This window comes from Prunus dulcis, chromosome 2 (genome assembly GCF_902201215.1).
Source record: "Prunus dulcis chromosome 2, ALMONDv2, whole genome shotgun sequence".
Taxonomy (NCBI): domain Eukaryota; kingdom Viridiplantae; phylum Streptophyta; class Magnoliopsida; order Rosales; family Rosaceae; genus Prunus; species Prunus dulcis.
In genome coordinates this window covers 12,532,007-12,554,567 of record NC_047651.1, presented here as the reverse complement: position 1 = coordinate 12,554,567, position 22,561 = coordinate 12,532,007, and the positions used below count along the sequence as shown (strand labels likewise).

Sequence of the window (22,561 nt, the reverse complement as noted above, 5' to 3'; positions counted from 1 at the left end):
CTCGTTACGATAAGTTGTTCTTTGTGATGATTATGTAAGGAATAACTATTTAAAAAAATAATGCTTAGTATAATATATTCATTTCTATTGTTGAAAAAATGAGTTAACAATTTGGCTAATTTATTGAATATTAATTAAGACTAGACTCCCAATTATGTTGAAGAATATAAAGTCTCATATTGAAAATTTGACTAAATAAAATAAAATATATAATGAATAGTTCCGCTATTAATGACATCGAAACCTTTTATATAAAACTTCGTTCACAAAAAAAAAAAAAGAAAAAAGAACGTAAACACCTCTCAAATAAAAGAACAAATGGCTTATATTAGGAGGATGTCAAACTCGACATAGGAGTACCATGAGAACATGAATCTAGAACCCTAAACTAATCCAACTAACACTAACCTAAAACCCTAACATAAGACTAGTTGTGAACAAAATGCAATATTCCGCCCGCCAATGTCGAGGTAGAAGGAAGCAAAAGCCTAAAAAAAGGACGATACCTATTCTTCACAAATAAGTTATTTATTAGAGTATGAGCTTAAGCTATCTATATTATTATTTTTTACAATAATAATAATAATAAAAAATAAAAAAACCAGAAAAAAAACAAACAAAGAGATGAAGTCAAGAGTTGAGCTAACGAGGCAAATGATTTCCATTGAAACTCATAGAAAATTAGAATAGGGACAGATTGGAAGTAGCTAACTGCTAAGCAAATATGTGTTGGTTACAGCTGTATTCACGACCACCTCTCTATCTCTCTATCTCTCTCATCTCATCTTCTCATACTTTTCTTTCCTAAATGATTAATAAATAAACCATGATATAATAATAGCACAATAATCATCTGCCTATAATTTCACAAAATCCGTGTTACAGGATGATAGTCCATGATGATTATTTTGTATTTTTTCTAGAGAATAACTGCATGATGATTTTTTTTGCCGCCGTTGACTACTGGATCGCATATACGAAAAATATGCAACTCACTAACACATTTAATGGATACATAAAATTCTTACGTGAGAAGTTCTCGTTCATACTTACTGATTAATAAAGTTAAAGTTTCTTAAAAAAAGAAATTTAAATTAGTTATTATTATCGAGATACACAATTTGACAACATAAATATGACGACACATTACCATACATACAATTTTATTTCAATGTGAACAAACAAAAGAAACTGAAAATGAAAGTAAATTGATTATGGTGATGCAGAGTGAGAAGGAGATGACGATAGTTTTTTGGTTTCGTTATTCTGGGAGGAGGGTGTTGTGGTGTGCTGTGTGTCCTCGTGATCCGTGCACAGTCTACGTGATATCCAAAGCAGCAGACGACTCAGTTAAAATAAGACTTCAGCAAAACAACAACAACAGGAAGAGCAGCAGCAGCAACAACAATAAATACCCATATCTTTCTGTTAACTAATGAAGCCCTCTCTCTCTCTTCCTCTTTCTCTCTCTCTTCTTGCTCAGTTCGCATCAATCATTTACTCATAATATTTATTGCAGCCCACATTCGCTTCGTTCCTTTTCCCTAAAGGAAGAGCAGGAGATTTCTGGTATAGGGTAAGCCAGTTTTGGTGTTTCTCTCTGTTGTCGTTGTTGTTCTTTTGTTGGGACTTCTTTTCTTCAAATGCTTTGCTACTGAATTTCTGCTCTTGTTTCAGCTCCGCAAGTTAGGTACTCTATTTCTTTGTCCGTTTTTCTCTTTTGTTTCTGCGCTATGCTTCCAGTCTTTGTTTATGTGACTCTAAAGACTCTGTTTTTTTCTTTCAAAATCTGAATGTTTCTTATCTTCTGGGGCTTCCATTGTGCTGAATTATGTGCTTGGTTGGAATATTTTTGTGGGTTGAGCTTAGTTTGTTGAAATTTGAACTGGGTTGTCTTGTTTTGGCTCAATGGTCTGCTGGGTGCATGTATTTTGCTGTTGAGTGTTTTGGTAACAACATGAGAGTTTGAGATGGTTCTGAAATTTATTGGTGTGTTTAGTTGTAAATTTCAAGTGCAATTGATTCCTTAGAAGCCTAAATTTTTTTGGTCTATGGGAAACTATCAGAGCAACACTCACTACAAGCTTCCATAAATTGACCATAAGTAAAACAATCAGCTTAGGTAAATCAATTTTGGGCTGAAAGGATTTGTTACTTTCTTAGTGTTTGTACGACCCTATGTTCTTTTCCTGTTTCTCAGTAATCAGTATATAATGGAGTGTGGTTGACTTACATACATGTAAAGGAATGCTAAGTTGGCTTTACAAAGATGTAATCTGACTTAGAGCTGTTACATTAGTGGAAATTGTGTCGAAGTCTTCTCACGGGTGATAAAGAGGGCAAATTAATGGCGTCCCAAGAACAACCCTTACAAACAATTGATATGAGATGTTTTACCCTCAATGGATATTTATCTGATGCTAACTTGGCTCGTATATTCATTCATTTAAATGGAAACCTAGCTTCACCTATTGGGCGAGGTTGGATAAATGCCAAATGGACCTTATATTTCATTAATTTTCTCAGATCACATGGCTCTTTGTATAAATGGAAAACTTATTGTGTGTATCGGATACACAACATGGCATGCCTGCTTGGTGTATTGAATCCACCCATATTCTAACAGTGTACAATCATTAACACAGTATAATGGTTTCGGTTCAACATTTTGGGCTTAGACATTAATGATTGTACACTCGTTACAATATGGGTGGATTTATACATTGGTCGGCATGCTACGTGATGCATAAGATACACACAATAATTTATTGTGTAAATGAAGTGAAGCAGTGAAAGTGCCCTACACTTGGATTTCTTTCTTTTAGCAGTTTTTGTTTTGATCAAGTTTCTTTTAGCAGTTTAGGTGTATTATTTTCTTCAATCTGCTTATTCCAAAAAAGAAAGCAGAAAGACAAAAGAAAGTACGATCCTACCTTCTATTAGTGTCTTCCTTATTTCATATGGGAATTCTAGCAGAAAACTACTCATGTGTATAACAACTATTTTGAGCGAATTTCTCGGATTATTTGGGTGTGAAGTAAAATACTTCTATTTTCCATGGAAAATAAATTCAAATGAAAGATAGGGAATTCCCGTAAGGCACTTGTATGTTTTTTTCCTTCTGTATGGAACCATGGAATAATTGATTAGAAAGTTGTTCACTTGATTAAGGAACATGAATGTAATAGACAGCTAAATCAAGTCAGTTGATTTTTGGCTGCCCTGTTTGATGATTACAGTGATAAGGTGTATTGTGTGATTTGTCAGATGACTATCAGCTTGTCATTATTATGGGACAGCTTTGGCTTGAAGCTGGTAATCTAACACTATTGCTACTGGAAAAATCCAGGAATTTGATTTGGCCTTGGTACTGATATTAACCTGATGCAAATAGAGCTCTGCAGGTGTGTAAGCTATATATCTTTTAAGTTGGGTTCTTCCTTGCATGGAATCAAAGCTTATTCTTGCTGGAAATTACTATGGATTCTTAGTCAGTAGTTGATCTAAGAATAAAAGAGAGACAATTTTGCTAGCTCTCTTATTTCCATTTTATTCCTCTAAGGTTGGATCATATGATTTGAGACAAGTATGAAACGGTCATTTGATAAAATGGGCATTGTTGGGGTTTGCTTTAATATTTCAGAATGCAAAAATCAGATGAATTCAGAGGTTGACCTATACCTACGAAATATACTGAGATGCTAACAGTGCTGATGATATGTGTTGTTGTAGTACGCTAAGGTGGTCTCAATCAATGAATTGATGTCAGAAATTAGACATAATTCCTTTGTGCTTCCCTCATCTTTCTGCTTCAACTCCTTTATGATCCAACTGTCCCTTCGTTTTAGGATGAAAGGATGATAACTCATTTTTGAGGCAGTGGGGGAAATGGTTGAAAGTCTCACATAGATGTACTAGTGCGGTAATTACTTTTGCAAATTGAAGAAAATGTTTGAAATCTTTGGAATGACCTACCATCATTCTTAACCTCTTTTAATCCTTTTATTAATTCAATTCATTTCTTTTTCATCTGCTTCTAGAGCTTGTAATGAAATGTTGACCGCATCTCTGTGCAGTATGAAACTTTGATGTATTTCTCACTGTAGCTCCCTTAATAGGCAGGCTTATTCACTTTTGTTAGGATTAGAACTATGGCAGTGGTTTTGGATCTTCCTTTCCTGTTCTTGAAGTGTTGTTTATTGTCCTCTTGGTTCACTTTCAATGTTTTTGGCTAAACACTTGTGGTTCTCCACTGAATTTTCATATCTGCCTCTGGTTCTCTCCATATCGGTTCTCAGTTTATTACGGTGGAGAAATTGGTTAGAAAGGGTAAAAGTCACAGGCCTATGCGTCTGTTATATGATATTTTTTGTTATATTTATAATGGCACTTCTTTTCACTTGTTTGTTCTTCAAATATTAAAATAGTTATTGGCATGTGGATTGACAGGCTGCTGCTCGGACACAAATCATCAAGGAATTTAAAGTTTCAACAAAAATCGTGTATTGCAAAGGCCTCTGAGTCCACAAGGAACTGTCTATGTGAGTATATTTAAATAGACTAATGGTGTAACCTGTTTCTCGTCTGGCCAAAAACCTGTCTTTCTTTTAATGTTTACCATTTTGGTATTTTCTAACACCGAACACTATAACAACTTTCATATTCCTTCCCTGCAGTTAACTGAATTTTCATTATATACTTGTCTGATTTTAAATTGGTTTTTCTAAATTGGTTTTTGTATGTGTTTTAACTTACTACATGATGTTAAGATTTTTTCTACTTTCCTTTCAGTTTTAGTTACATGATGCCATCAGATTTCATCACTTAATATTTTGCGATCTAAAAATTGTCACTATTCTGCTGGTGCCACAGACCGTCCAAGAATATGGCTTTGGATATAATGGGGAAATTTTTGTGACCAGAATGGATCCTCAGGCTTTTATTAGGCTGTCAATAAGCTCACTGGGATTGAGGATTCCTGGAACAGCGTTGAAGTCTGAAAAATCTGGGATTCATGCATTCTCTTCTCCATATTCGTGTGAAATTCGCCTTCGAGGATTCCCTATGCAGACAGCGTCAGTCCCCTTAGTATCCTCTTCTGAAGCTACACTTGATTCTCATACCATTGCCTCAAGTTTTTACCTTGAAGAATCAGATATTAAAGCGTTGCTGGAACCTGGGTGTTTCTACAGTCCTCATGCCTTTCTGGAGATTGCTCTTTTCACAGGGAAGAAGGGGTCCCACTGTGGTGTAGGGGTCAAAAGGCAGCAAATTGGGACATATAAGCTGGAGGTTGGTCCTGAATGGGGGGAAGGAAAGCCAGTGGTTCTCTTTAGTGGGTGGATAGGTATCGGAAAAAACAAGCAGGAGGGTGGGAAATTGAGTGCCGAGCTTCATTTGAGAGTGAGATTAGATCCTGATCCAAGATATGTATTCCAGTTTGACGATGTCACAAAACTGAGTCCTCAGGTTGTGCAGCTTCAAGGCTCCATTAAGCAGCCTATTTTCAGTTGCAAGTTCATCCGAGACAGGTGATGTGATTTATGTTATCTCTCTAACTTACATTAAATGTTTAAAGCTTTTGAAAAGGCTGCTGTCTAGTCTCATCTTCTTTTGGACATTCAAATTGGTGCATGAAAACTATGTATGGATTGCATCCCTGAGAAGAAGAAAAAAAAAAAAAAAAAGAATATTAAAAGAAGCAAAGCAAAAGGACAAGTATAACAATGATTGCAAAGAACAATTTATTTTTCGTCAAACATTTATTCTTGTTCTAGATTCTTGTTGGATGAATAAGGCTTCCCAAGTTGTACAGTTTTGACTGGATTAGTTTCAAGAGGCAATCATCATTTTAAATTTCCATTGTTAGGTACAACAACTTCGGGTGCGAATCAGCATTTGGTTGATTAGATTGTCACATTATTGTCATGGTTGTTTTCTTTTTTGAACATTCACTGTGCTTGGCCTAAAGTCATTTTCCGTGTCCCCTGTTGGTCTTGTTTCCCTGTTAGATGTTTAATAGCCATTTTCTTTTCTATTTGAATTTTAACATTTGCCTTGTCAGGAATCAACCAGGCGTATATGTAACTGCATAATAAATTTAGTAATAATCAAAACATTTCAATTTATCAACGAATATTCAAGATATGTTGGATACAGTATATAGCGTACGATGCAAAAACCGTGTATTCATTCTCTCCTGCTATGGACAAGTTTGTTTTCTCTTTTACATTTCACCTTGTGTTGATGAAGATTTTGATAGTTTAATGAATTGACAGGGTTCCCCATGCGGATCCACTGAGCACTTACTGGTCAGGTTCTGCTAACGATCCTGATCTCGAATCAGAGAGAAGAGAGAGAAAGGGATGGAAGGTGACCATACATGATCTCTCTGGCTCGGCTGTTGCAGCAGCCTTTATAACAACTCCATTTGTTCCATCAACAGGTTGTGATTGGGTTGCAAGGTCCAACCCAGGAGCTTGGATGATTGTTAGTCCTGATCCTTGCAGGCCTGACAGTTGGCAGCCATGGGGAAAGCTTGAGGCATGGCGTGAGCGTGGCATTAGAGACTCCGTTTGCTGCCGATTTCGCCTTCTTTCTGAATGCCAGGAGGCAGTGGAGCTCCTCCAGTCTGAAATCCGCATCAATGCTGAAAAGGGTGGGGAGTTTTTCATAGACACAGACAAACAGATGCGAGCAGCAGCAGAGGCGGCGGCCGCCAGTCCAATACCAAGCCCACAAAGCAGTGGAGACTTTGCAGGTTTAGGTCCAGTAGTAGGTGGTTTTGTCATGAGCTGTAGAGTGCAAGGGGAAGGAAAGAGCAGCAAGCCATTGGTACAACTAGCCATGAGGCATGTTACGTGCGTGGAGGACGCGGCCATCTTCATGGCTCTTGCAGCTGCTGTTGATCTCAGCATTGAGGCATGTAGGCCCTTCCGCCGGAAGTTCAGGAAACCATCCTTCCATTCTTTATGAAAATTAAGAAAATTCGAGTTAAAAAGAATGGAGGTGATTAGCATCCATGCACCCAAAACAGCTATGTTTTTCTTGATTGCTGTAACATCTGGGGTTGTGTACAGGAAACTGTTGTTTACAACTCTCTCAAAACTTTCTAATGATAGCATTAAGCCAAAGTGACGTCATTATACATCGTTTAGACAGTAGTTTCTCATGGTGTCAGAAACTTTCTAATTTTATAAATACTAGCAAGTTGATTAGAACTTGACTGCCTTTTTATTTTTTATTTTTTATACAAACGATACTCTATAATATAATTTAAACTATGCGGAATGGGGATTCAAACTCGGATACAGAATAGGAAACACATATGCTCTAGCTAATTTGGCTAAGGACGTGAACATGTGAACATGTCTGCCTTTTAGTTCTTGAAACACTGAAAAGATATTCCCAAACCTCAAAATTATGGTTTTTATGACCAAGCCAACAAACAAAACTAAACATATGAAAAGAAAAAAAGGCCTCGGAATCTAAATTGGCCCATGACATTGTAGTTGGATGTGCAGCAATATTTTGAAGCTGAAAACCAGATGAAGGCAAGGCAATTCTGGAGTTGCTGTCACTTGCCACTACAAATTGGGGCTATAGCACTTGCCACTTCATGGTGGCTTTTGGTTTGTGGAGGATTTGAAAAACTCATATGTTTGCAAGTATTATTGCTGAACCATGTCCTATATTGTGACAGTTTTGAATAAGCAAATAAGAAAAGAAGGAAAAAAAAGAAATTTCTCTCAGAAATACAGGGAAATTGAAGCTTGATGACAGGGACAATAAATTGCTTTCAATCATGCAAGGTAATGGAAAGTGATGGATTCCGAAATTATTTTTAAGGGGTGCGGATTTGAAATAATAAGATGATTATAACAAAGGAATGTAGAGAATAATTTAACCCCAAAAAAAGGGGGTGGGCAAGAAGAAAAATTTGTGTAGGTTTCTTTTGATGCTACGTCGTTTTCAAGTGTGACACAAGGACTTAATTGATAACAGATGGATCCAACAGGAAATGAAAAGGAGAGAATAGACCAAATACTAAGGGCCCGTTCAGTAACATTTTCGGAGAATGTTATTTGAGAATATTTTCTAAGAATGAAAATGAGAAAACGAATTTGCATTTTTAGGATTTGAGAATGAGTCTGGTAGATTAATTGGAAAACAGATTCAGAAAATAGAAACAGTGAAAACTTGTCTAGTAGGACAATTTGAGAATAATAATATGTGAGTTATTTTTCAAGTATATTTTTTGCTAAATTCTGATTTTTTAAAGGCTAAAATTATTATATACAACAAAAAATGTATACTTCGAGAATAATAATGTATAATTAAAATAAATAAAAATTCTAATGTTAGAAAAACCTAGATAATAAAATTCTATTATCTTTAGTTTAAAATAAATATGAAATTGAATAATATATGATGGTTTTATCATAAAATTAGTATACAATCGTGTAACAAAATAAAATAATGAAGTGCAATGAAAAAAATAAAAATTGAAAAAATAAATGACAAATGAAAAAGAAAAAAGAAAAATCAAACCAACCCCAAAAAAAAGGCAATCAACTAATACACCGGATAGAAAATGAAAACAATAATTTGGTGTTTTCAGTTTTTGTTTTCAGAAAATGAATTCCAGTGAAAATGAAAACGACATATCGAACGTGTTTTTGGTGGAAAATGAAAACGGGCCTTGAAAACGTTACTGAACGGGCCCTAATAATTCTTTTCATTTTTTTCATTCAATATTGAGTTCAAACTGAAGTTTAAGATTGTCAATGGAAACTGAAAGAGAACCAGCACGCAATTTCAATTTATATACTGAAAAAAGTAGCAATACAGGCAACAGAATAAGGCTCCTTGGAAAACAATGTCAAGGCAACAACACCACATGCCATCGTTTGAAACACGAAAAAAAGCAAATGGGGATTGAAAACCACCTGATGTTAGTAAATGTTACAAAGGCTACAGCACTAGGCTTCTGTTGTCTGAAATAACTTATCAACTTCTCCAATAATGGTTCGAGCTTCTTCAATTTCAGGGCCTTCCTTCTGGTTCAACTCTTCTTCTAATTCAGCCTGAAAATAAAGATCATGCTTAACAAATTGGGGCTAAAGGAGTTGATATCCAGAGTAAAGATAATGAAGACTTATACATACCAAAATTCCTTTAAGGTCAGCTAGTGAGGCCTCCAAGCGCTTCTGACAATCGGGAAGCATCATCCTTGATTCAGCCAGCACATTTTCCTGTAAGGAAAACAAAGAACACATGAATTTAATTTGGAATGGATAGATAGCTTTCCATTAAACCTTTTGACAACAAAGTAAACAGCAGAGATTCTCCAAGCAATCAAGGGCAGGATTGAGTCGATGACCATTAGTTCAAACATTAATGTGATCTAATGGGCTAATTTTTGGAACAACTAATGAATCTTCAAAAAGATAAAGAACAACTAGTAAACTAATTTATGCAGTTTAACTTTGCACGAGTCACAGTGCTTAACATGATATTTGGTAACCGTATCTATACTTAGTGTATATTGCGGGCTTCTATGCATTCCAAACCTTTATTCTTCTGTGATAAAACTGTTAAATTACCATGATTTCTAACACATGGAAGTAAACAAACGAATCTGCACATTTATTTGTACATGCACACTGCACATTGCACATCTGCACATTTGCACATCTATTAATCACCTCACCAATGTTTCAAAGATTGAGTCAAAGGGCAAAATGATCGATTACAAATTTCAAATAAGTCATCTGCTGATAGGAACTTGGCCATAAAACTTTACTAATGGTAAATATACTGATAGAATAGCTATTAATGAAAAATTAAGAACAAATGTGGGACTTATTTTTCTAATATTGTGGTGGAAGCTTTCCACATTTGTTCATGGGGTTAAAGTATATCTTACCCCTTTCTAAACATTATGAGGTTCCAATAACAACAGAATGATAAGCAGAAAAGTAAATTTCTGCAGAAATTATTTAAAAGGAAAAAAGTGAACCTAATTTGAGAAATCTTAAGAAAGCTGTAAGCTTCACTAAGTGCAATAACAGATTCCCAGTGCAGGAAATGAAATACACCTAAATAACATAAATTGCAAAGAACAGATGCGACTCACATGTCACGAACAGAAAATATGACAAATTCCACAAAACCATACAATTCCCAAATTCTACAAATCTTAACTGAGCTAATAACTGAAAAAATTTCTTGTTTTCAACTAATCAAACGTCTGAAACTACAGTCGTTTCATAAGAAGAACAACTGCATTAGTATATAAATTTAAAAACAATGACAACTTGATGATGCAATCTGGTCTGTGATGCATGTCTGGACCATACCTGTTGCTTCAGGTCATAAGGGTCAGCTCCTTTCTCCTTCATGTCTGCTGTTTTTGCAGCTTCTCTCTCAACCTCCTTCTCATAAGAATGAAGCTCCTTAACAATTCGCTTACATGTACCAGTCTTGATTTTCAGATTTCTTATGGTTGCCATACTAATCTATCAAAAGAAGGACTTTCTTGAGTAAAATGCAAACTATAATAAATTATTTTCGAAAAATATCCGATTTGGATATGGAAAATCTCCAAAAACTAGGATACGAGTCGACAAGGATATCGCAATTTAAATAGAAAATTTGATTGTTCATCTATCATCTTCTCATTCGCACTAAAACTATTGCCTACATCCCCACACTACTCATTTCTGTTCGAACATATCATTTTGATCAAGGAAATTATTATTAATCCATAATCTCTAGACAGGATTTGGATTTGGTTATAATGAATGAAGTTGAAATAATACATCTACAAAGTAAGTGAAGGAGAAACAAGAAGTTAACTTCAGTTCAGATTTAAAATCAAGAACAAAACCTGGTGGGTGGAGCAGATGCAGAACTTCAGTGGAGAAGAAGAGGCTGGACCGTTATCCTTTCGCAATTTCTTTCTTCTTTGTTCTTCTTCTTCCTTCTGGATCTGGACCTCTGGTTTTTCGAGTTGTTGCTGCCGTTTATTTTAAATTGGGAAAACCTCGAGAAGCAGAGGCCGGGAGTGCAAAAATCAAGTTTTGAAAATTACATTTTGACCCCATATTTTCTATATAATTTTAAATAACGACATAACGTTTCAAATAATTAGAAAATAAACCCACATTCTTTCACCTTATTTTTTGAATTATACTAGATTGAAGTCTAGTAACTAACTATTTTGGATATTTTCAGAGTAAAATCTAATTTTTCTTTTAAGTTTAAAATAAAACAATCTCCACTGGATCATTAAGATTAGACGAGTTTAAACATATAAATTACAACCTCCAGTTTACAAATCAGTTAAAGCATTAGGCACATAAGCATAAGAGCATTTCCACCAGTTAGCCCTTTGCCATGACAAGAGAGCCCTAGGGCAGCTACTATTCACGTGAATAGTGGTTGCTCTAGCCCCTATCAGCAAAGTGTAGTTTACAGCTAAATTCTTGTGACAGAAAATTTGAGATTATATAAAAACCACTTAGCATTGTGGAATTTGAAGTCACAATGGTAAAATGCATGGTATGTATAGTCATGTTTGTATGTACTATTGTATGGATTAAAAGGTTGGATATGCGAAGTTAAGCTAAATTCCTGTTATCATCATTTAGTTTAGCTTTAAAAATTATCTTTGATAAGACTTATGTCCCTACTTATAATTTCGCTCATCCTTTTATAATTTATTGAATCGGGTGGGTCACACTTTGTGCCCTACTTTTTGGTCCATGTGGAACACATTAGGTTCCAAAAAAAAAAAGAGGCCTTGATGAAGTAAAATTCATATGGTGAATTACACTACAACACGGGACTCTTTAGTATTATATTTGAATCCAACTTTTTAAATTTAAAAATATTTGAGTTAAAAATTCAAAAAATTGATTTGGTAGACCTAGTTTTGAAAACCTAAACTCAAACATAATTAAAATTTTTGAGTTCCCTACTTAAATAAGATACCAAATACTAGCAAGGAAACATTTTCTCGCATAAAGTAATAAATTCCTCGTTCGAGAACTGATTCTTATATTACATCAATCATCTAAAAAAAATAAAAAATATATATATATATATATATATATACACACACATATATACTTAACTGTACAAGCAAAGATATATTGCTTGAAGCAACTCAGTTTATATAAACACAACCTTCAGAATTATTATTATTATTTTTAAAAAACACCAAAGTTTCTGCTAATTAACAACACATAATTAATCTAGTTATTAGCTTGCATCTTGTACTGTAGTTTCTTCATTCTCATTGAATACCTTTTTGGAGAGGACCTTTCTTACGTGCTGCCAATATTTCTTCTTCACGACGTGCCAATATTTCTCTTTCAGTAAGAAAACTGTGAATAAGAGAAGAGCAAAAGCTGAAGAAACCCCACTTACAAGGAATAAACCACGAAAATTGTGGAAGTTCAGAGCACTTGGATCACTCGTTTTGTCGTCGAATAGACGATTTGATTTACTATGGATCCACGCATCTTCCATCTTCCACGATTTGATTTCCTTCTTCTTTGAGAATTTCAATTTGCCTTGACATGTCTTGTGCGAACTTGGAACCTGAATTCAAAAAATGAACGAAAAATTAATCAGCTAAATTATAAACGTAGTATACTTTCTTCGTGCCTTTGACGTTCTACTTAAAAAACAGATTTTTTTTTTATGATACTGAGGTTACTCACAAAGCCAAAACCATTGGTGGTAGACTTGGTATTAATCATGGAGTACTTGAGGAATACTTTGCTAGGAAGATCTTGATGTAAGGAATCTCGTCTCGTCGATGATCACAGAAGCACCACCAGGCTTATTTCCTCTGGACAAAGCATCAATATATGCTTCTTCTGACTGGTTAAATTGCTCGCGTCCCTTAAAATCGAAGTCTATCCGTCCTAATTTGGAGAATGTACCAATTTGGTAACCTACATAGTCCAGTTTTGAGTTCAACTGTATCTGTTTTACTGTCATCATTGAAGTTAAAGTGGCAGTGTAACTGGAATTCAATATAAGCACTACAAACACCCATATGATCACTACAAACTTTGCCGAGTTGTTCAACAACTTCTCCCTTGCAACACAAAATATTTAGTTGAGAATTGACTTGGTAGGAAAAACATGCATCATTCTAAGCAATGAGATCAAGTGCTTACTATGAGCAAACACAAGGGTTGACAAGGAGAACCAAAATATTGTTCCAATTTGTTGCGATGGTGAGCCTTGGAATTCTTGGTTAATAGGCTTCTCAATTAACCACACAACAAAACCCGTCAGAATAAAGAAACCAGCACTTGTTATCCACAAATCTGCTGAAAGAGGTTTCAAGAAGATCCACATTGTTTCCTCTTCTTTCGGCACCAACGTTCCCATGCCTAAGTCAGTGAATGGTACAGTAAAATCAACATATAAAGATCTGTTCCATGTGATTGTCGTATCTCCAACAACTGCGGATGGACTTGGTAAACAAGTTCGTTATATGTCCCAGCTATATTTCCATTGGCATCCTCAAATGGAATAAACTCGTAATGCACTTTATACGGCAAGGCTTCGATTACGGCTTTGAACACGTCTATATATACAAAAGCCAGTGACATAAGTTTTGTTGGTTTGAAGATCATGATGCACACCTACGGGTTCCTTGAATCCCAATTTCACTGGAGCACCAATTCTCAATTTTATTTCATTACTCAATCGCCTTTTGGAACTTTTCATGATTGCTTTTGATCTCGGGGCCACACGATTCTTTTCGGATCATAGGTAGAAAGTAAATTACTTCTTCTGTCGTTAAGAAGGTTAACTCTTTTGTGGTTCTTTCTCTGCTAGGCCAAATTTTAATCCTTCTCTCCTCTTTTCCTATCACATTTACCATCCCAAAATAATGCACCTGAAATTAGCTTCCCATTTAAGAATTGAATTTCACCACTTAAACCCTTGGATCTCTTTTGCAATATTTCTCTGAGAAGCATAACTCCATGTTGGGAGGATCTTGTAAAATTTTTAATCTTTGCCCTTTCAACTGCTTCAGCTAGAGCCCAAGTCGCAACATCTTCAAGGCTCCATAGATGCAATGCGATACGGATGGATAAGAACCCAATTCATCTCAAAAGGATTTCAAATTTGAGTATTATTGACAGATGGTCTACTGTCCTTGTTTGTGTTCCGCGATGGTCCTCCGAATCTGAAAAATACAGGTGAGGTTACCAAGAGAGAATTGATCCTGCAGCTTCAGCAGGGGTGTCATCATAGATGACACTGTTAGCAAGGGCTAGTGTGAGAGCATTCAACAACCAAGCCATCACCATATATCGTTGTAGCGGTGCCATAATGAGTATTTGGGATCTTTATCAGAGAGAGATTTGATGGTGCCATCAACAAATCCTAATTTGTTGTTGGCACTAAGACTAATGGTGATGGTGCGGCACCACGAGCTGTAGTTATCTCCATCGAGAAGTTAGGCAACAATAACAAGTCCTGGATGATCCGAGGACAAGAAGTAAGGATCAGTATGATCCATGGGTTGTGTGGGAGAGGGTTTGCTTTCTGTGTTGGAGGTTTTGGTCTCCGTTTGGAAGGTTTGGCTAGTGTCACCTATGGAGGCTTAGACAACTAGGGTTTGTAAAATTGAAGACTGTTGAGAAGAAAATTTCTCCGTTGTATTGATAGAGCCAAAAGGCTAAGTATTTATAGAAAGAGTTGCAAACCCTACAAGGAATACTAGGTTACTTGGAGTCTACTCCTAAATCAATTACAATCAATTACAATCTATACATAAAAGGAAACTGAATAACTTCCTGATTTCCAACAATACAAGTCGAGATGGTGGTCGATATGTGCTTGACCACATATTCACCGGTTATAATTGCACTTCTCTAATTTGCAATTAACCTCTCTAGAGAATTCGTGTACATAGCAGCATGTATTATAGTGTGCTTCTGGTGATCTTGTAAAGTCTTCTTCATTTTCATTGGAATGCCATATTTGAGAAGAACATTCTTATACGCTGCTGTTGTCCACGGATCATGTCTCCAACTTTGCATTTCTTCATAGCATCCCATTTTTCTTTAAGTGAGAAAACTTTGAATAGGCAAAGAGCAGAAGCTGAAGAAACCCCACTAACAAGGAATAATCCACGAAAACTGTTGAGGTTAAGAGTATTGGGATTGCTTTTGTCCTCATACATAAGAGTTGTTTTACTCTGAAACCAGGCTTCTTCCATTTCTAAAAGCTTTCCTTCTTCTCTCAAAGTTTCAATTTGCCTTGATATGTCATGAACTAATTTGGATCCTTTAGGGAAAACCTACATGTAAAAGATGAGCAACAAACTAATCAGCTTATAGAACTATACCTTTTGAAATTCCTTTTTTTCTACAAAAGCTTAACTAATTTATATCTTTCTAACTGTAAGCACAAAATGAAAGTAATCAAATTTTTTAGAGAGATTACTCACAAAGGCAAAACCATTGGTGGTAGACTTGGTTCTAATCATGGAAAACTTAGCAGAATACTTCGCTAGAAAGATCTTGATATATGGAATCTCGTCAATGATAGCAGAAGCACCACCATGCTTACTTCCTCGTGATAAAGCATCAGCATATTCTTCCTCCGAATGAATGAATTGCTTGAGTCCTTTGAAATTCAAGTCTATAGGTCCTTTGGTGAATGTACCTATTTGGTAACCTATAGAGTTCACTTTTGAGTTGAATTGTATCTGTTTTACTGTCATCATTGAAGCTAAAGTTGCAGTGTAACTGGAATTCAATATAAGCACTACAAACAGCCATACGATAACTACAAATTTTGCCAAGTTGTTTGACAACTTCTCCCCTGCAACACACAGACAAAATTTCAGCTTCATGTGCTTGACTAGTTCACAATTAAAGAACATTAGTAGTATCATTCACATCCCTATCTCCTTAACCCGATAATATTTTCTGCGTCAATCTAATAAAACCTTATGATAAACTGGAATTAATTCTATTCTTCCATCTGAATGATGTAATACTCAACTTTATTCAACGGTACTCATGGTTTCAAATATCTGTTTTAAAATCTAATACGTTCTTTAACTCCCTAGATGAATCACCCCTCAAAAGAGATCTCAACAAATACTGCATTGACCATTTAATTAGCAGGAAGACTTTTTTACATAATTGGAAGAAGTAAGACAGAGCTCTTACTATGAGCAAAAACAAGGGTTGAGAAGGAGAACCAGAATATAGTTCCAATTTGCTGTGAGGGCGAACCCTGGAACTCTTGGTTAATTGGACGCTCAATTAGCCACACAACCAAACCAGTTACCACAAAGAAACAAAAACTTGTTATCCAGAGATCTGCAGAAAGAGGTTTCAAGAAAATCCACATGTTTTCCTTTTCATTTGGGACTATCATTCCCACACCTAAGTCTGTATATGGTACTGTAAAATCAACATATAAGGACCTGTTCGATGTGATTGTCGTATCTCCAACAACAGCATCGTATTTCTGTTTTATTCGCACCCAAATATGTGGCAAGGAAAATCATTAATGAAGGAAGTTAGAAATTTCTGTATATAATAAGAAGTAAAAATCACCAAAAATAATATACTAAGACAGAACAATATTTTTGTCCATCACCAAGATCAAAATTTAGATTTGTCTAGTAGAAACAGACTACGAACCAGACACATGCCATTATATTTATGTGTGTGTTTGTACGAAGATCAGTTTCTTGGATATCATCATGTTAAGTTTTTTCCACTGACCCTATCAACTTAAGCTATTTAGAATGTAGATTTAATCTACTACGATTTGGGCCATTAATTATTTGCATTCTACCAGAAACCAACAACCAAGTGTACCTTCAGATAAACCTGGTGAAAAAGGTCATTGTAAGTCCCAGCAGAATGTCCATTGGCATCCTGAAATGGAATAAACTCGTAATGTACTTTATATGACAGAGCACCAATTGCAGCTTTGAATACGTCTATACAAAATCCAGTGACATATGTTCTATTGCCCTGAAGATCATGGTCCACGCGCACAAGTTCCTTGAACCCTGCTTTCACTGGCACGCCAATTCTTAGTTTTACTTCACTCAATTGAGTCTTGGAACTTTTCAAGACTGTGGTTGATCCTCCAGGCCAAATGATTGTCTCCAGATCACCAGTGGAAATTAACTTTCTTTTGTTATGAAGCAGGTGGGACTCCTTTATGTTTCCTACTACACAAGGCAAAAGCCCAACTGTTCTCTCCCCTTTTCCTATCACATTTACTATCTCAAATGCCCCTGAATTTCGTTTCCCATTTAGACACCGAGTTTCGCCACTTAAACCTTTAAATCTACCTTCCAATATCTCTCTAAGAAGCAGAACTCCATGTCCGGAGGGCCTTGTATTATTTATATCATTTGGTAGGTCTAGTCCGGTGCATGGCTGGTTAGTTGTAGAATTTACTATCCTTGCCCTCTCAATTGCTTCTGCTAGAGCCCAAGTGGCATCATATGCCCAGATTGCATCTGCACTTAACTCCCTTACTTCTACATTGGCCTCCTCCCTGTAAAATTTCCTCCTCAATCTTGAAGTAAGATTGTGGAGACTCCTTGATGCTGGAATGCAAGACTTCAAACCTACCACTCCTTGCATTGACTCAATTACAGATAAATCCATGGAATGCAAGAAATTCATGCTACTTGATGTCATAATCCAAGCATAACCTTCACCCATCATTCCTAACCTTTTTGCATTTAAGAAAGGCAAGGCACAAGCCAATGTGAAATGTGCACGAGAAAAACCTTAGTATTCAGTTGCATTAGCTTTTGGAGCTCTTCAATGATTTGTTCACTTCTTGAGGAGGTAGCAAAAGAAATTTTATGTGAAATGTACACATTTTTCTCTTGTAAGGAAATGACCAAAGAAGGAATGATGTCTCTCCCGTATTTCGTGTTATCATATATAAGGATAACATCCCTCCATTCGAACTTTTTAATCAAGGCACTGATTCCCATAATTTGAGAAGTTTCATCCTGTGTGATCTCAACAAAGAAGGGATATTTGTTAGAGGGAGAGGGAGAAGGACTAGGTTGAGAAAGAGACATCACAGGTACTTTAGCTTCTTCTCCTAACTCTGCCAAAAGGTTTGCTTCCATGCTTGTTTGTGCACCAATTATTGCTTGCACTTGGACGTCGTCCAAAAGATTAAGAGCTGCATTGGTTACAAGTAGAGTGTAACACAACTTATAGAATGACCATAAGTGTATTTATCATATAGCAAGTGATACCATGCATGCCTATGCATCCCTAAGAGTTAAGGTCACATGTCAAACCCCAAATAATAATGAAGTAGCTTTGTTGAAATCAGAGTATTGCCTACACGAGAGTTAAGATTATTAACCATAGGTTTCAGAAATCCCTAGAAGAAACTATTCTCTGTTTACCACTGGATCCATCATGTTGTTTCTTCTTTCATTATTAATTGGGTATACACTGAATTAGTCATTCAGAACGGACCTCCACGTATAGCCTTTCTGTTCTGTTTCTTTAATTTAGAGACTACTTTGTAATTCCACAATATTTAATTCAGACGTCAACAGGGAAATCGACAAGTTTAGAGGCTTTGAAATTGTGACCTTGTTTACTAGGCTTCAGAAGCTTGGCTGTAATATGAACAGCTGCAGCTGCAGCTATAGTTCTCGAAGCAACAACTTCTTCTCGAAGTCTGCCTAGGCAGCTGCTGACGACAAGGCTTTAGCTTAACTAGTTTTGGTCAAAGGCACAGTTAAGAAAATGAGAAGAAGCAACCAACTAGTTCTTCTTAGTTTAGTTGGAAGAGGTCCCAAGTCGGAATCCCCCACTCCCCCCAAAATCATCAAAAGAAAAAAGAAAAAAACAATATGAGGACATGCATAATGAAATTAAGAGCAGTTTATGTAGTTGAACAAGCACATTGAAATGCAAAGCGCTTTCCTGGGCCATTATTTCCATATTATTCTGGAAACTAATGTATTAAATTTGATGATGACTTCTTTATAATATGGTGGGGAAAGAAATAATCTCCTAGAAGCTTTATAAAAAGGAAAAATAGAATTAGTGCCAAATGCGTAAATACACTCAGTCCAAGATTACAGCAAGCAAATTCAGCCAAGATTTTGAAATTATAAAAGAAAATATACACAAGTAGTGTGTAGAATGGCTCACCAGCTGATAGAGCATGTAGAGGTTTTGCTTTGGAATCTCTAGTGTGTAGAATCACTCTTGTGGTGTAGTTATTACGCGTCTGGTAGAAATCAGACAGGGCTGTAGTAATGCAACTATCAACAATCTTTCCTTTCCCTTGATTCCATATGAAGAATCACCCCAACGTGAACCTCTTCCACGATTGTGGGTCGACTATCGTATTGCATATCTTTAGTTGCAGCGCACAAGAAGTATCCGAGGATGGACAAGGAGGTCACAAATGAGAAGCAAAGCATGGTTTGCTTTTTCTTCCCTTGAAACTCCATTTCCTCTTGTTTTTATGTGATTCTATATACTCGGCTGAAGATTCCTATGTTCTTCATGGGTGAAGGGAAACTACCACATCGGCTGAAGATTTCTATGTTCTGCAAGTCAAGTCTATGGAGAGTCCCAGAAAGCTCATCTCCTTGGAAGTCAACAAACATGCGGATTCGTTACGTTTGTGGCTTACGATTAAACGATTAAGTTTAATTGTTTTATTACGAAATCTCTTATTTTTCTGTTTGTCAAGTGGGATTTAAGTTTAATAAGGTACAGCAAAACGATTGCTAATTTTAAAGAATATTCCACGCAAAAAGATAAATTTCAGTATAATGGTCACAAACATACAAAATTTAGATCGGAAAACTCATTTTTAGTCAATAAAATATCTCACATTTCATAAAAGCCCAATGCCCCACATTAAGACATTCACACTAGCATTTATGATGGACACGGTCCATGGATCGATTTTACGTCAAAATCGCGACTGAACCAATTACAATATAAAGACTTGGTTCGGTTTAGTTTTGCCAAAAATCACAAAAAAAATCGAATCAAACCAAACTAATTTAAGCCAGGTTGATCTAAGCCCAATTCAACATTGTTAATGCAATTACAGCAACAACAAAAATTCACAATTTGCTACGTTTTTTTTTCTTTTTTTACTTTCTAGATTATCAAACCATCCTAAAACTCAACATGCAATAAAACTTCATAGTTCAGTTCAATAACTAAAAGCTAATATTGCAAAAGCTCAAAACCAAACAATTTACGGTCCGATTCGGTTTTTAAACCGTTTGACTCTTTCTTGGTTAAAACCAAATTAAACATGGAATTATGATTTGATTTGGCTAGTTTAGTCAGTTTGGGAGGATTAATGCCCACCCTGTCACACCCCGGACCGATTCCGCCGTAGCGCGATATTGTCCGCTTTGGGCCTGGCTACATTCTCACCAGCCAGCACGGTTTTGTTTCTGGGAGCTCACGAAGCAACTTCCCAGGGTGGTCACCCATCCTGGGATTGCTCCAGCCTCCAACTCGCTTAACTTCGGAGTTCCTACGAACCCGAACCAGTGAGCTCCCAAAAGGCCTCCTGTTAGATGGATGCGAGGTGTGCCATATAAGGCACATCACCCCCCTCTCCGTTTGGTCGATGTGGGATCTCACAATCCACCCCCTTAAGGGATCCGACGTCCTCGTCGGTACACTCGCACCACACGGCAGAGTGGCTCTGATACCAAACTGTCACACCCCGGACCGGCTCCGCCGTAGCAAGATATTGTCCGCTTTGGGCCTGGCTACATTCTCACCAGCCCGCACGGTTTTGTTTTTGGGAGCTCACGAAGCAACTTCCCAGGGTGGTCACCCATCCTGGGATTGCTCCAGCCTCCCACTCGCTTAACTTCGGAGTTCCCAGTACTCCGAAGCCAGTGAGCTCCCAAAAGGCCTCGTCTAAGTTTCCATACTGCCTCAGCAGATTTCCACACTAGCACGATATTGTCCGCTCTGGGCTGGGCCGACGCCCCCCTCACGGATTTGTTCCTGGGAGCTCACAGAACAACTTCCCAGGGTGGTCACCCATCCTGGGATTGCTCTAGCCTCCAACTCGCTTAACTTTGGAGTTCCTACGACTCCAAAGCCAGTGAGCTCCCAAGAGGCCTCGCATAGGTTCAGAGTGGCGCAGCGGATCGGGCCCAGCTCCACTTACTACGATATTGTCCGCTTTGGGCTGGGCCGACGCCCCCCCTCACGGATTTGTTCCTGGGAGCTCACAGAGCAACTTCCCAGGGTGTCGTAGCCAGTGAGCTCCCAAAAGGCCTCCCCTAAGTTTCCATACTGCCATAGCAGATTTCCACACTAGCACGATATTGTCCGCTCTGGGCTGGGCCGACGCCCCCCTCACGGATTTGTTCCTGGGAGCTCACAGAGCAACTTCCCAGGGTGGTCACCCATCCTGGGATTGCTCCAGCCTCCAACTCGCTTAACTTTGGAGTTCCTACGACTCCAAAGCCAGTGAGCTCCCAAGAGGCCTCGCATAGGTTCAGAGTGGCGCAGCGGACCGGGCCCAACTCCACGTACTACGATATTGTCCGCTTTGGGCTGGGCCGACGCCCCCCCTCACGGATTTGTTCATGGGTCAGATTTTTGGTGTATTTGATTAGAGTCCTTCTGTACAGCCGAGCGCGTGACTTTTTTTAAAATACAAGGGAAACCAGCGGACCTGGTCAACAAGTAAACGATTTCACGCGCTGCTGCTAAGGTGAACAGGTAAACGATTTCACATGCACACTTAGTTGACGTTCTTCTTCCGCAAAGTGGTATGCTTCAACTTCAAACTGATAATCTTCATCATCTTCAAAGTCATTTTCTTCAACTCCTCTTCTGTAGAAAGTTTCTTCCTCCTTTCTGCAACCTCTCTCTCTCTTCTTTGTCATCATTGTCAAAAACCACCTATTCTAGGGTTTGGATTTTGGGGAAAATTTTAGGGGTTAGCATTTTGGGTTGATAATAGGAATTGGAATTCAGTTTTTCCAGTCACTGGTGGGTTATTGGCACTCCTCTCGTCTGCAATCGACCCTTGTGAAAGCATTTGGTATTAGTTCCTTGTGAAGGTAAGTTAACATTGTTTTATGGTATTGTTAATTGAAATTCTGTGGTGATGACTTGGGGCAAGAGGGGAAGTAGGTTTCTCACATTCATGAGATGAAGTGGGTTTGTCATTTTGAAAGTTTGGCGCTAAAGACATGCATGATAGTGTTTTGTACTTGATTTGTGCAAGTTATGGAAGCTCAAAAAAGGGGATCAACAAAAGGAAAGCGCAAGGTCGACAGTAATGTGCAACAATCAAGAGTTGGCCGAGATGCATTTTTTAATTTCATGTAAGTTACACGTACATCTAAAAATCGAAAATGTGGTTGCTTAATATTATGATGGTTTTTTGATTAAAAATAAATGATTTACAAAAAAAAAAAGAAAAAAAAAAGACATAAAATGGGGAAAGTGGCAAATGCAAAGTTGGACAATAAGGTGAGAGATGGCAATGGATT

General features: G+C 37.2%; 2 protein-coding genes and 2 pseudogenes across 4 annotated transcripts; 1 reads left to right on the top strand and 3 right to left on the bottom strand.

The window, feature by feature from the left end:
- The first annotated feature begins 1,217 nt into the window (after positions 1–1,217).
- On the top strand, positions 1,218–7,223 carry LOC117618913. 2 transcript variants are annotated; one of them, XM_034348682.1, is made up of 4 exons: positions 1,218–1,576; positions 4,450–4,541; positions 4,873–5,531; positions 6,279–7,223. In XM_034348682.1, the coding sequence occupies exons 3-4, from the start codon at positions 4,924–4,926 to the stop codon at positions 6,973–6,975; spliced, it is 1,305 nt and encodes a 434-aa protein (XP_034204573.1). In that variant the 5' UTR covers positions 1,218–1,576; positions 4,450–4,541; positions 4,873–4,923; the 3' UTR covers positions 6,976–7,223. The 2 variants fall into 2 exon arrangements, with proteins under 2 accessions (XP_034204573.1, XP_034204572.1); XM_034348681.1 differs by having other exon boundaries at positions 1,218–1,690.
- A 1,571-nt stretch (positions 7,224–8,794) lies between these two features.
- Positions 8,795–11,069, bottom strand: LOC117619085 (tubulin-folding cofactor A). Of its 2 annotated transcripts, none has more exons than XM_034348909.1 (4): positions 10,892–11,069; positions 10,362–10,520; positions 9,168–9,254; positions 8,795–9,086 (listed from the first exon to the last, which is right to left on the bottom strand). In XM_034348909.1, the coding sequence occupies exons 2-4, from the start codon at positions 10,512–10,514 to the stop codon at positions 8,982–8,984; spliced, it is 345 nt and encodes a 114-aa protein (XP_034204800.1). In that variant the 5' UTR covers positions 10,515–10,520; positions 10,892–11,069; the 3' UTR covers positions 8,795–8,981. The 2 variants fall into 2 exon arrangements, with proteins under 2 accessions (XP_034204800.1, XP_034204801.1); XM_034348910.1 differs by having other exon boundaries at positions 10,362–10,515; positions 10,892–11,045.
- A 1,198-nt stretch (positions 11,070–12,267) lies between these two features.
- LOC117618147 lies at positions 12,268–14,345 on the bottom strand (annotated as a pseudogene).
- Positions 14,346–14,899: 554 nt separating this feature from the next.
- Positions 14,900–19,498, bottom strand: LOC117619603 (annotated as a pseudogene).
- Between the last annotated feature and the right edge of the window lie 3,063 nt (positions 19,499–22,561).

Bases quoted from the DNA above. Each gene is read 5' to 3' on its own strand.
- LOC117619085 (XM_034348909.1), bottom strand. From the start codon at position 10,514: ATGGCAACCATAAGAAATCTGAAAATCAAGACTGGTACATGTAAGCGA. The intron at 9,255-10,361 runs GTATGGTCCAGA...TTTTCCTTACAG, and splicing joins CTTATGACCTGAAGCAACAG to GAAAATGTGCTGGCTGAATC. The intron at 9,087-9,167 runs GTATGTATAAGT...CTTTATTTTCAG, and splicing joins CTGACCTTAAAGGAATTTTG to GCTGAATTAGAAGAAGAGTT.
- LOC117618913 (XM_034348682.1), top strand. From the start codon at position 4,924: ATGGATCCTCAGGCTTTTATTAGGCTGTCAATAAGCTCACTGGGATTG. The intron at 5,532-6,278 runs GTGATGTGATTT...ATGAATTGACAG, and splicing joins TGCAAGTTCATCCGAGACAG to GGTTCCCCATGCGGATCCAC.